This window comes from Otolemur garnettii, unplaced genomic scaffold (genome assembly GCF_000181295.1).
Source record: "Otolemur garnettii isolate 467f Iridium unplaced genomic scaffold, OtoGar3 scaffold00235, whole genome shotgun sequence".
Taxonomy (NCBI): Eukaryota; Metazoa; Chordata; class Mammalia; order Primates; family Galagidae; genus Otolemur; species Otolemur garnettii.
The window spans coordinates 1355242-1369540 of NW_003852630.1; the positions used below are offsets into that span (position 1 = coordinate 1355242).

Genomic DNA, 14299 nt, shown 5'->3' on the forward strand with positions numbered 1-14299 from the left:
GCTGTGTGCACATGAGCGTGTGTGCATGTGTCAGACTGTGATGTGGGGTGTGTGAGCTGTGTGCACATGAGCGTGTGTGCATGTGTCAGACTGTGTGATGTGGGGTGTGTGTGCTGTGTGCACATGAGCGTGTGTGCATGTGTCAGATTGTGATGTGGGGTGTGTGTGCCGTGTGCACATGAGCGTGTGTGCATGTGTCAGACTGTGTGATGTGGGTGTGTGAGCCGTGTGCACATGAGCGTGCGTGCATGTGTCAGACTGTGATGTGGGGTGTGTGAGCTGTGTGCACATGAGCATGTGTGCATGTGTCAGACTGTGTTGTGGGTGTGTGCTGTGTGCACATGAGCATGTGTGCATGTGTCAGACTGTGTGATGGGGGTGTGTGTGCTGTGTCCACATGAGCGTGTGTGCATGTGTCAGACTGTGATGTGGGGTGTGTGTGCTGTGTGCACATGAGCGTGTGTGCATGTGTCAGACTGTGATGTGGGGTGTGTGTGCTGTGTGCACATGAGCGTGTGTGCATGTGTCAGACTGTGTGATGTGGGTGTGTGAGCCTTGTGCACATGAGCGTGTGTGCGTGTGTCAGACTGTGATGTGGGTATGTGCTGTGTGCACATGAGCATGTGTGCATGTGTCAGACTGTGTGATGTGGGTGTGTGCTGTGTGCACATGAGCGTGTGTGCATGTGTCAGACTGTGATGTGGGTGTGTGAGCCTTGTGCACATGAGCATGTGTGCATGTGTCAGACTGTGGTGTGGGGGGTGTGCCATGTGGGGGTGTGCGTGCCAGTATGCACATGTGTGTGTGTGCACATGTGTGGACAGTTGTGTGAAGTGTCATGTGGCGTGTGCATGTGTGTGCTGCAGGCACAGTGTGCTGCCTTGCTGAGCCCAGCCCAGTGCAGGCAGACACATTTCACCTGTGTGGGGCCAAAGTGTCCCTGCCCTCTGCCACCTTTTGTTTTGTTCTGTTGAACATGGGGGACTCTAGCTGCGGCACCTATCACCTGACACGATCCCAGGTCTGACTCTGTGATGTTGGGGACTAGAAAGATGGAATGTGTGCCCTTAACAGTTCAGCCCTTCAAATACTGAGCTCAAAACAAAACAAAATCCTCCCCAGCCTGAAGGTGTGAGGACCCTCCTCTTGGATCACAGGCTCCTCCACTCTGCTCCTTTGAGTTCCAGGAGGCCCCTGTGTTCCGTACCCTTTTATTCCTTCAAAATGCAGTCAGTAAGGAGCGAGCATTTTTTCAGTTCTTCCAGAGGATAGAATTGAGAAACCTTACTCCTACAAAATAAAGGCCTTTGCCTCTTACACACTTGATACATACTGTCTTTTTTACTGTCAAGAAAAAATGGCTTGGTGCCTGTGGCTCAAGCGGCTAAGGCGCCAGCCACATACACCTAAGGTGGCGGGTTCGAATCCCCAGCCCCGGCCCACCAAACAACAATGATGGCTGCAACCAAAAAATGGCCAGGCGCTGTGGCGGGCGCCTGTAGTCCCAGCTACTTGGAAGGCTGAGGCAGGAGACTCACTTGAGCCCAGGAGTTGGAGGTTGCTGTGAGCGTGATGCCATGGCACTCTACCCAGGGGGATAGCTTGAGGCTCCGTCTCAAAAAAAAAAAAAAAAGAAAAAATACATTATGTGCCCGCAGTTTGCACAACTTTCTGGGTAAAAACTAAACTGGATAATACTCATCTGTCCCATTCACTGATATCTCCTAAGCATGCTGTTGGGAGCCGTGGCGAAGGATGTGGCGAGAGAGGGTGACCCCTCCCCACAGGGAGCTGAGGCCACACTCACAGGCATTCTCCTCGTAGTGACATTAGTGGAGTCACACAGCTCACTCAGCCAACGGCCAAACTCCAAGGGAAAGCAGAGCAGACCTCAGGAAGAGACATTTTAACTTCAGATGATTCTTTCATTGTAACAAATAGTTTTAATACTTCAGTACTTCTGTGCTTCTAAGTTCATTGCTTAATAGTTAATACCGTTTTATCCAAAACTAAAAAACCTCTGCTGTCTTCAAAATGTATTTAACTGGTATGTAAGCCTCTAAACCAGTGAGCCCTGTGGGAAGCAGGCGGAGGTGGTGGGAACATTAATGTCTACTGCTCGAGCCCGGGTGGGGCCGGGGCTCCCGTGTGGAGTGCCCTCGGAGACACCAGCAGCAGGGCTGGGGCATGCCAGGCACCAGGCAGACGTGGGAGCCCTGTCCCCCGACACTCACCACACTGAGGTGCTGGCCAAGCACGTGGCTTGCTTTCATTTCTGGGGCCCATTCCAGAAACCAAAACCACAAACAAAGTAACGGAAAGTGGACTTCAGTGAGCGTATTGCATTTCTCTGGTGTAGCCATGATCATGATGCTCCTCAGAGCACACCCAGAGCTCCCTGGCGGGGTCACACTGTGTGTTCCTTGATCTGACTGTTCACGCACTATTTGACTTAAGCATCACACCCAGTAGGTCTTACTCACCCAGAACCTTCATGTCATCAGCAAAATTGGATTTTTCAAGAGAGATTTCTATTTTAGCTGCACTAGAAGGAGCTTTCTCTATATTAGAGATGTTAGATAAATCCTTTACACGTGCCAACCCTACCCTGCAGATGCCGTGTTGGTGCCCTGTGCACCCCATGGAGCTGGGGAGGCCGTGGAACAGTGTCCAGCACTGGCCTGCTGCCGGCCTCTCCCCCAGAGCCTCTTGAACTGTGACAGGACAACCCAGGTGTGCCCCACTGCTCTCTCACACTCCAAATGACTGGTTCTTCTCCATCCCCGGTGAGGAGGACGTGAACCCCCACACTAGACAAGCCACTTTTCCTAATGAACCCGTTACGTACCTAAGCTCAGTGCTGTGTGCTTTTTAAAGGATTAATTTAATTTCTTCCAATGTTCAATTTTGGTTTCAGGCTAAGTACACTTCTGAGCCACCTCCCTTACCTTGGTGTATATTTTAAATCCCTTGTCTGGGGCTAACCCACCACGGGTTCTCCTTCCATCTTCTCACTCTCACTCAGGAACAGTAGTGCAAAGGGTTTTACAAAGAAGTCAAATGAGAAAGAGATTTTATTTGTAGTGTTTCGTCAGAGGGTCACGCAGCAGCCCTGGGACACACGGGGCGCAGTTACCGCCGCCTCCAGCCAGCACCGGTCACAGCTCTGGGTGGCTGTGTGCCCCCCTGGAACTCATGAGAAGGCTATAGCCCATGACTGTAAGGGTGAAGCTTTCATACCAGTTTTATGATACAGAAAGCCTTTCAGGATTAAATAGCCTTGGAAAGTTGTTTATTTAAAATCCTTTTCAGGGCCTAAAACAAAGTCCCCCGAGCAGCCCAAACCGAGATAAGCTTCACTGGTGTGTGTCCCAGAGGAGCCCTCAGCGCTGCGGGGGAAGGACTCAGGCTCCCTCCGTGGACCAGCCTGTCTCTGCCTTGTCCAGCTCTCTGAAACTCGGGCTCCTGAGTTGGGCACAGCCATCACTGTGGAGCCTTGTCAGAGGCGTCTCCCGAGACTGTGACTTGTGAATCTGAAACAGCCCAGCGTCTGACATGCTGTGAATGATGTCACACTCACAGATATCTCCCTGGATCCCCCTAGACCCTCTGAAGCAGGGACAGCACCCTGCCTGGCAGAGAATGACAGGGTCCCCATGCACAGGGTGCAGGAGCCCGAGTTTTCCATGTAGCCCAGCCCAGCCAACACCTGATTGCAGCCCAGCATTCCTGTGTTGAACCAGTAGATTTCTGTTTTGGAAAAATGTCCAAAAAGCTGATAGATATTTTATATTTTTAATTACTCACGAGCCATCAGTTCTGGCCTCTTCATACAACAGGGCTGTCCGTTGTATGTCCGTCTCTGGCAAACATATCCTACTCTTGCTCTCGGCTCCTGTCTTGTACCTACCTTGGAAAAAAAAGACCAGCCTGAGAAGTTTTGTTGACCAGAGTGAACCCTCTAACCCCTGCAGGGTGCAGGGCATGTCCAGGGGGGACATGCCAGGGGAAGCAGCCGCCAGCCCACCTGCCCTCAGTGTGGGGCTGGTCCCCTGCAGGCCCTGTCAGGCTGTGACACCCACGCGGCAGATGATCCTACAACGGCAGTGAGCAGTTACGAGACCCCATGGTGTGGCTCACTGTACGTTTCCCAGTTTATGAACAATTATTAATTCCAACAGTTGAGCAGAATGACCCCTCCTAAACGAGGGGCAGATGGCCAGCAGCAGGGCGATCTCCCTGTCGTCAATCTCTGTCACACACCATTTAGTGGGATGGTTGTTTTTCACTCACCATGGTTAACAGGCACAAGTCCTGATGTTTATTCTGGATAATTTTGTAAGAGCCACACTAGCTTCAGACTACGGCCGACTTGAGATGCCTGAAAGGTGGACGGGGCAAACTGCAACATCCCTACTCTCTGTCTACAGCTGTGACATTTTCACACTTAAAATTAAGTTGCGCAAAAGTTCTGTGTATTGTGTGTCCAAAAGCCAGAGCTCCTTCCAAAAGGTGCCATCGTCGCCATGGCGGACACAGTGGGCATCTGTGGTAGGGTCGCTGAGGGACGAAGCTTCAAGCCAAAGGCCTGGAGCTCAGGCCTTTACGCAGGCCTTGACTTTCCTAAGGCAGAATGTTGGTTGGAGAAGCTGAGCTCTTTGTACGGTTGTTACTCTAATTCTGCAGAAGGATGAGGAGAGGGTCCTCGTGCTACCCCTCGGTGATGCTGCCTAGGAGGCCACTCCAGCCTCCTTGCCCCTGATTTACACATTTAACAAACACCTTCACTGGTTTCAGATTGTTTTAACTTCATAGATTTCCTTTAAGACATTGTATTTAGGCTCAGCACCTGTAGCTCAGCAGCTAGGGCGCCAGCCACATACACCGGGCTAACAGGTTTGAACCCAGCCCGGGCCTGCCAAACAACAGTAACAACAACAACCAAAAATAGCCGGGCCTTTTGGTGGGCACCTGTAGTCCTAGCTACTTGGGAGGCTGAGGCAAGAGAATTGCTTAAGCCCAAGAGTTTGATGTTGCTGTGAGTTCTGACACTAGGGCACTCTACCCAGGGCGACAGAGTGAGACTCTGTCTCAAAAAAAAAAAAAGACATTGTATTTACTGTGGCCATGTCAGCTTCTGAGACCTTCTGCCCCTGCAGAGCAGCAGCCGGGCCCACCAGCTGTCGCTCCTCCGCCTCTCTGGACAGGCTCCCCAGGGATGTCAGTGTCCCAAGGGGAGAGCTCCTTTGCTGTTAAGAGAGGTAGGTGGGTGTCCAGGCTGCTCCCAGGCCCCGAAGGATGCTATTCCTTCCCTGGGGAGGGGACCTAGAGGTGCTGTCAGCTCAGCCATGGGTGACATCCTGTCATGGGTGCCCAGTGCCAAGGAGTGCCGTCCCGGCAGCCTGTGCTGCCTGCACCTGCGCCCCAGGGATGTGGGCACACGTGGGGGGAGGCAGCAGGATGCTCTGCAGTCCCGACTGCCACACTCTCCTTGCTGTTGATTTTGTTTTCCCTTCATGCAAATGTGACATTTGGTTCCAAGGATTTCCTCCCCAGCACCCCAGCCACCCCACCTTTCCTTCCAGCTGCCAGCAGCTCTGAACTGAGACCCTCCCCCTCTGCAGCAATGGGCAGCACCTGGTCACTGGTTTTTTGGTGCCACCCAGTAAGGCCACAGAAATGCTGGGTGAGGGACAAGAGCAGCCTGCAGGTGTTCACGGTCACTTGCCTGTGGCCGCAACCAGAAATCACTCCACACACTCAGGTCGGGGCAGAAAAGGCCAGGCTGCTCCCTGTGGCCACTTGAGTGGGGCTGCTCCCCAGGGTACCCCATAGCCCCCACCATCCCTTGGTGTGCCCCAGGGTTGAAGGCCTGGGCCCTTCTCCCATCTGGGTAGCCTTGAACAAGCCACTGGACCTGGATGTGTCAGGGCTTCATCCACAGCGGGGTTGGGGGTCACAGTCCTCACTTCATGCGGTTCTGGTAGAAGTGAGATGAAACACTGCCTGGCACGCCTGGCACCTCCCGCCCCACACTTCCCACCCCGCTCCAGGGCCGCTGGCCTCACACCTCCCACCCCACTCCAGGGCCACTGGCCCCACACCTCCCACCCCACTCCAGGGCCACTGGCCCCACACCTCCCGCCCCGCTCCAGGGCCACTGGCCCCACACCTCCCGCCCCGCTCCAGGGCCACTGGCCCCACACCTCCCACCCCGCTCCAGGGCCACTGGCCCCACACCTCCCGCCCCGCTCCAGGGCCTCTGGCCCCACACCTCTCGCCCCGCTCCAGGGCCTCTGGCCCCACACCTCCCGCCCCGCTCCAGGGCTGCTGGCCTCACACCTCCCACCCCGCTCCAGGGCTGCTGGCCTCACACCTCCCACCCCGCTCCAGGGCCGCTGGCCTCGCACCTCCCACCCCACTCCAGGGGCCACCAGCCTCACACCTCCCACCCTGCTCCAAGGACTGCTGGCCTTGCACAGCTGGGGCCCCTCGCACAGGTCCTGTCCCCCCTCTAAACTGTAGCAAGCAGAGAGGTTGGGTCCTATCTTGCTTATCTACTAAAGCACAGTCCCCAAAATTTTTGGCACCAGTGGCCAGTTTCCTAGAAGACAAAGTTTTCCACAGACAGGGACGGGGCAGGGGACAGAAGGCGGAGCTCAGGTGGTACCGGGCCACAGACCCGGGGTGGGGACCGTAGCACTGAAGGACTGAGCGACGTGGGCTGATCAATGGCAAGGTTAGACTTCAGAGCTCAGGTGATGTTTGCACACAGGCGAGGCACCTGCTCTCTGAGGAGGACGCCGTCCCGAGGGAACTGCTGCCCTCAGAATACGGCCACTGGCCTGATTATCTTTTCTCAAAATTCAGATCACTCAATTTTAAAAGACAGGGAGTCTACATTTAAAAGCCAATATTGATGTTTAATCCAATTAATCTAAATTAGTCTAATTTTTTCATGTCTTTAAATTAAAAAATCCTATGTGATCAAATGAAAGCTTATATACGGTTTGTTATGGTTTAAAAAATTCTTTAAAATGCCACAGAAACAACCCTAGTAAAGCTTTAGTTTCCAGCAGTGATGGCTTGCTGTTGGGAAGTATCTATGGCGGCATCTCATGACAGTTTTTCAGCCCCACTCCCTTGAATTAATGCTAATGAAAGCTGCCTGGCTTCGCTTTTCTATATGAACCTGAAATTGCAGCTGCTGCAAAGCCTGCTTGGGGGTGGGGGTAATAATTTTCAATTGGCCTCTTAGCCCAAAGGGAACCTCGACAGAGGAGATTGACAGATGGAGCGTGGATTATCTTGTGCTCTGCACTCAGCCCAATTTCTGATTTGTTGCAGGTGCTAAAGAGATTGATATCGCAGCCACCCTGGAGCACTTGAGGGACCAGAGGCCCGGCATGGTCCAGACAAAGGTACTGTCAATCAATCCTCTAGGACCTTAAATATATTAAAGGTGTCTCTACAACTCTTTTCCTGAGGGGGTGGGGAGGAGGCTCTATTGCACAGAAGCCTCATGCTGACGGCTCCACACTGACAGGCCAGTGTCCACCCCATCCTCCCAGGCCTCCCACAGGTCCACTGTGAATCCTGCAGCTCTTGGACATCCTCAGTATCCATTGATGCCATCGCATCTCAAGTGTAGTGGAACTGTCCACTCACCAGAATTGGGGCGGAGAAGAATGCTGCATTTCTGCAGAGAGATAGTAATAAACCCCAGAATCCTTCTGGGGAGCACCCTGCCCAGCCCTCTGTGCCCCACACCCACAGTGGGGAGGTCACTAGGACAGACACATCCACGATGGCTCAGACTTCGTTAGAAGTGAAGTTAACGTGGAACCTCATTCTCTAAGCTTTCCAGAAATACCCGTCTGGTGGACTACCTGCATCTTGGTTTCATTTTGCCGTTTGCAACTTGTGAGATGGTCACGGGAACCTTATGTGATTATTGTGAAAGTCACAGCACATTTCATGTTTTTTTACTTTATTTGGAATTTTGAAATTATATTAGACTTACAAAAGTATCACAGAAATGATGCAAATAATTCCCATGAACCCTTCACCCAGCTTCCCCAAGCATTAGTGCCCTACATACCACAGTGTGAAAACTAGGAAGTCGCATAGAAGCAGACCGGTACCCAACAGACAGACCAACCAAGGCCTCTGGAATGGGCACTGCCAGGAGCTCAGCACCTGTGGCTGTCACTCCTCCTTCCTCTCTCATGGTCTGGGACAACTTCATGGCCTCCAGGGGTTTTCTGTTCTGTTATCCTAGACGTCTGTTGGTTGGGTTTGTCTGGTATCCCCTCCTGATCAGTGCCGGGGCAGTGCATTGAGCAGGAATGTCCCAGTGCAAGGCTGTGGCCTTGCTGTCCCTCACTAGGTGTGTCCGCAGGCCTCTCCGCTGCCCTCTGCAATGGACATGTGTTCTCCTCCTGCTGTTGCCAAGTCCACATCATCAGCTGCCAAGAAAGGAGGTGACAGGTGCATTCAGTGACAAGGAATGCCCTGCCCATGGAAGGGCCTATGCCACTGGCCTGACTGACCCCTGGCTGACCATTGCTATAAGGAGGGAGGCCCATCAAGTCCAGGAAAGCAGCTCAGTGACCACCTGCCCCACTGGCCTTGCATCCCCCAACTGAGCAGAAGAGGCCGCTGAGGCTGGGAGATCAGAGACACTGACACCCCATGTCGGCACTGGCGTCCCCTTAGGGATGAGCCACTAGAAACCCTAAACTCAAGCTCCCCGTCTCCCCTTGCCTCTGAGCCCTCAGCAGGCATAGAGGGGCGGCACGCCCCAGATGCAGGCTGACTTTGGCGTGGATAGAGGCCACACCATCCTTGGGACGGCAAATCTTCTTGCAAAAAAAAATGGAGAAAAAAGCCTAATACAGCAGAAGGAGAAGACCATGCCCCTCTGTTGTCTGTGCTCGGTTTGCCAGAATAGGCCTCCTTGCACACAGAGTGCTGAGGCCCAGGGGGTGGTCTCGAGACCCTTCCTGAGCTGAGGGGCTGTGAGGCCGCTCAGAGGGCAAAGGAGTGTGTGCAATGTCATCCAGGCATGTTCATTCCGTTCTAATTGGAAAGTGGCGGAACAATACAACTCACTCACTATGGCGGTGTCAGCTAGAATATTCGGTGACCCAGAGCTCCGACTTCTTGGCACAAACTTCATCCCTGACTTCCTTTCCACCTGACTACCTGCAGGAGTTCACTCTCTGCCTCAGTTCAGGTGTTTGCAGGTGTATTGAAACCTGTGCCTGGAATTCCACAGCTGTAACACTTAAAATTCCCATTCCATCCTATTTTGTGACTGCTTTGCCCCATATTACTCCATGAGACTGAGCTTCCCCAAAAAAGATAGAAAATTATTGCCAAACAATCTGAATACTCTTTTGTACAAGCAGAAGACAGTCTATGGTCTGTTAATTTGAACAAATTTAGTCAAATCACAGGGCCCCTAGATGAGTAAGGAATGAGGTGAGCCTGGAGACAGCAGGGGCCCAGGATGCCAACAGAACCCACCAGCAACATCTTGTTTTTGTGTTACCAAAGCAATTCTCGGGTTAGCTGTTTGCCTCCATGGAACGGAGTCAGCCAGACAACCAAAACCTAACAGTGGACACAGCACAAGCGAGCACCAGGAGGCCCCCCGGCAGCCGCACACTCGCACCGGGCACGTGCTCCTGAGGAGACAGTAGCAGGAGGTGGTTCAACTGCCTTCTCTGCCTGTCTGCTGTGAGCAGCTCTTCCTCACCCCCAGAGCTCTCAGGAAGTAAAAGCGGGTGACCAGTTTCCCCACACCAGGAGGCGTTCTGTCCTGCACCGGCACACGGGAGCCCAGCGCCTCCTTCTTCACCTGCCTCCCCTGAGTTTGCTTTTTCTCCTTCATGAGGCCTCACCCATACCCTACCCCGGCCCCAGGCACCCTGACTTGGGTCCCCACCCTCGGGACTGGACCTCTGTTTCATACATGCCCTCATGCCCTCATGCCCTCCCTGGGCTGGGCCAGCAAACCCCAGTGCAGCTGCCAAACCCAGACTCAGCTGGGCTCGTTAAAACCCTCTACCCCAGTGGGATCGTGCGTATCGGTACCACCCGGTCTCTGTGCTCGCGCGCGTGTGTGTGTGCGTGCGTGCGTGCGTGTGTGCGCTCACGTGCGTGTGTGTGTGCGCGTGTGCTCGCGTGCGTGTGTGTATGTGTGGAGCATGCGCTCATCTGCCTCTTGGTTTCTGTTCGTCTCTGGCTCACAGTCTGTCTGTGTCCCTCTGTCTCTGTCTTTCTCTGTCTGCCTGTGTCTCTCAGCCTCTGCGCACACACATGCACAATGCCAGTCCTAACAGTCTTTGGGCTCTGCGGTCAGAGGTGAGGGAGGGGCTGGCCTGCTTGCCTGAAGCAGAGAGGCCGACCCAGCCCCCGGGGGATGCACTTCCCCACGTTTCTGGGGAGCCCGTGGAGGGGAGCAGCATGTAGACACCCACCTTTCCTGCAGCTGTCTCTAAACTCGGGAGTGATAACATTATCATGGAGACAGTCTGTGCTCACACAGATCCCCCCCAGAGTTTTGTTTGAGCCAGACAAAGCACAGATCTGAGCATGAGTATAAATATGAGCCCAGCAGCCCTATCCAGCCTCTGCCAGTTCCAGAGTCCTGCCCCAGCTGGCATCTGAGGACCATGGTCACTCTTTTGACTTCTGACCTGCAGACCTATGTCCTGCGGGGGTCACAGGCCAGCCTGGATAGGGAGTTCCTGCCAATTCTCTGTCCAGCGTGGCCTCAGGCTGGTGGCTGGACACCTGACCGGCCTGAAGGCTTCTTGGGCATCCTGCCTTGGCCACTCCTGGGCAGTGGGGGTATGGGCCGCCAGGCACACAGGAGGAGCCGTGGCCATCTCCTGTGGGTCTCATACTTCATTTTGGTTCACTTTAGAGATGCTTCTTTGCTGAGAATGTCTCAGCTTCTCCCTCACATCCTGCCTGTCAAACCCACCAGCCCAACGCGGGGTCCATAAGACAGCAACTCACATCTTTGCACTTTCGTATTTTCCCTATAAACATTCGTTCTCAAGCCAAATTTCCAAAGTGTTAAAGGGGTAAGAAGACATATGACACGTAAATTCAGATTCTCAAACGTCACCTTTAATTTTTTTCAAGTCATCACAAGCCTTAGTCCATGTGTTGGGCAGCAAGAAGGGTCTGTGGCTATATGTGCACGTTTGACCCGAACTCTCATAGCAAGGTCACTGAGCTGTCAGTGTTGGGGACGAGGGACATTTGTGGCCATCCTGGTGCAGCCCTGGGCCAAGCTCATGCAGTGTGGTGTCCACATGGTTCTGGGGGGTGGGGATGGTCCTGCTGAGGGTTACAGGAAGATGCTGGGCGTGGTTTCTGCAGCCCTGCACGGAGGCAGCGACCACAGCAGCCTTGGGAAGTCTCCCGAAACCCACCCGCTGATTCCCTCAGTAGCAGGCTCCAGAGTGTCCATTAGGAGCCTGGGTGGCCACACAAGCAAAAGGCCGTATTGCCGTATTCATCAGTGCCCAGAAGATGGTTCCTTGGATGTCAGGTCAGGGAATATTAAAGCAGAAACTGTCTTTTTATCCCAAAGTGAGCATTTCATTACTTTGACTTTCTGATACTTCAAGTTATGTTCTGTTTCTCTCATGTATGAACATTCAAACTGGAAATCAATCATTATTTTTGGACTGGGAGCTGCCCTGTAACTTGAATTATCAAGACATCCATAAGGCTGCCCTCACCCAAGCTTCTCACCGTAAGGGCTGGTGTAATTTATTCTTTCCCATGCATTCTCTGCGTTAATTGGCAGCTGCCTGGTGACCGCTTTAGAGAGGAAGCTGAGGAGTAACACGGGCTGGCCACTCACACCTCTGCCAGTGAGAAGAGGCGAGTCCGGCCGCCTGGTCTCGCCCTCAGGAGGCTCATGGTCCCCACACCTGAGGCCTCCTCCCTCCCTACCCCTTCTTTCTCCCGTGGGTTCCCCACAGGCTGGTGGCCCCAGGGTGCTGGCTGGGCATCTCCTCAGGCAGCAAGTGAGTGAGGAGGCAGTTCTGGCCAAAGGTGCCAGGCTAGGTGGGGCTGAGCACTCTGGGCTTCGGGCAGCAGCACTGGCTGCGTCTCCCAGAACAGGAGATCCCATGCATGGGTCTCCCTGCTGCAGCGGCTTCTCAGGCACAGGGGACGCTCCTCAGGACGGAACCAGAACCGGGGCCTCGTCCTTCTCTCCTAAGCACTTTCTGCAGAGCCACAAACGCGCAGCCTGGAGTAGAAAGGACGCTCTGACCCACGTCCTCTGTCCTCTCCCTCCGCAGGAGCAGTTTGAGTTTGCGCTGACAGCGGTGGCGGAGGAAGTGAACGCCATCCTCAAGGCCCTGCCCCAGTGAGCGGCCGCTGCCTCGGAGGAGCCGCTGCCCACCGCGTCCCTGGGAATGCCGATACGACTTTAACCTTCTGTTAAACCTTCTGTGTCTTCTGTTGTAACTGCATAGAAAAATAGGGTCCTTAAAACTCCCATAGTCAGTACACTTTAGCAGTTAAAATGAGCATTTCTGTTTAACCAAATAATAATAGAGATCTGTGGGAAAATCCATTCATCTATCTCCAGTTTCTTTAAAAAAAAATTACTTTTTCTTGAAGCGTGCATTCACGTCCTTAACCACAAACGTCATGGTCAGGATGCAGTGATGAGCATGGTCCACGCTTGTGAGTGAGACTTTCTGGCCCGGGGTTAGCCGTGCAGGGACGGGCACCACTGAGGGCACAAGTCACGTCTGACACTTGTCCTCGAGACGGTCTATCGGTCTGTCGCTGGAGACACCACGGGGGTGGAACTGTTAGCGCCTATACCTCTGGGGCAAATAAGAAAATCATCACAGCACCTCAGGGCCCTCACCACCCTGTGTCCACACTCTACCCTGAGCCCTGGGGACAGCCCTGCCACACATCTCACCCCGAGGAAAGACCCACGGCTCCCCCAGGAGCACCTGTTCTGAGGCCATGACCATCTCGGTTTTCCAAACTTACAGATGAGACCCAACCCTGAGACACATTTTTAACATTAAAATATTGATTTCTTCATTGCAAAAATGGTTGCTGTTAGTGAATACTGTCCTGTGACATTACTGAGATCAGGAAGAACAAATCTGGGCATGTAACAAGCTCTGCACTCCCCCCGCCCCGGCCCTCGAGCCCCACCAGCACCAGTGGTCTTCTCCAGGGACTGCCCGGAGCAGGCTGTGGACACGTCCCTTCTGGGAAAGCCAGGTGTTTGCTTCCACTGTGGGATCACAGCCCCTGGTAAGAAAGTGAGGTGCACACGGCAGCCCCGCTGCCTCCCGGGACACCATGGGTGGCTTAAGGAACCCTTGTCTGGGTGCATAGAGGTGACCTGGATTTGCGAAAATAACATGTGAGCATCAGATCTGCCATCACCCCCCAGAAACAGGAAAATCTGCTTCGTTAAACCCAGAACAATAAGGTCCCAGAGGGAATGAGGGTATTGGGGTGCACCGCAGACATCACGTGGCAGCGAGGCAGGAGATGCCCCCTCCGTGATGTCTCCGCCCTCCTTCATCTCAACAGAAACTCCACTTGACAGGGCAGACTGGGAGGGAGAGCCAAGGAGTGGAGAGAAGACTCCAAAATGTCATCTGTGTCTTTAAACAGTTAATGTAGCGCTGCTTTGATTACCTATCGTTTCCTTTCCAAAATTGTTTCTATCTCGAATTTAAATAATTAATAGAAATGAATTTATCTGAATATAGGAAGTATATACCTACTTGTAATTTCTAACTTCTTATGTTTCAAAAGAAATCCTCCAGTGTGAGATATATAAATATATTTAATGGTGTCATATTAAACTTCTGATTTCACATTTGAATAGTCTTTATTTGGAAAGCAGAGAGCAATTTTGTCCTATCTTTTGGTGTCTAGAGGTATTGACCATTTAGGTTGCTAAAACCAAGCATGGGCGTTTCCTAGACTTGGATGTGTCTACTTTATCTGGAGCACTAGGGTTATGTAAGGGTCAGAGTGTTGCTGAAGTTTTAGTCTTTAAAATACCATGAGCCATTCTCATTGCAATGCCGCACATAACTGTGCCCCTCCCCTGTGCCCGTCCCTGTGCCCCTCCCCTGTGCCCGTCCCCTGTGTCCATCCCCTGTGCCCGTCCTCTGAGCCCATCCTCTGTATCCATCCCCTGTGTCCATCCCCTGTATCCATCCCCTATGCCCATCCCGTGTCCATCCTCTGTGCCCATCCCCTGTGTCCATCCCCT

General features: G+C 53.2%; 1 protein-coding gene across 1 annotated transcript in view; it reads left to right on the forward strand.

The window, feature by feature from the left end:
• PTPRN2 (protein tyrosine phosphatase, receptor type N2) overlaps positions 1 to 12407 on the forward strand; it is a 648263-nt gene extending 635856 nt beyond the window's left edge. Inside the window, exons 21-22 of the mRNA XM_012812959.1 lie at positions 7348 to 7421; positions 12336 to 12407. Of these exons, the coding sequence (XP_012668413.1) occupies positions 7348 to 7421; positions 12336 to 12407 (146 nt within the window). The remainder of the gene's footprint in view (positions 1 to 7347; positions 7422 to 12335) is intronic.
• The last annotated feature ends 1892 nt before the right edge of the window (positions 12408 to 14299 follow it).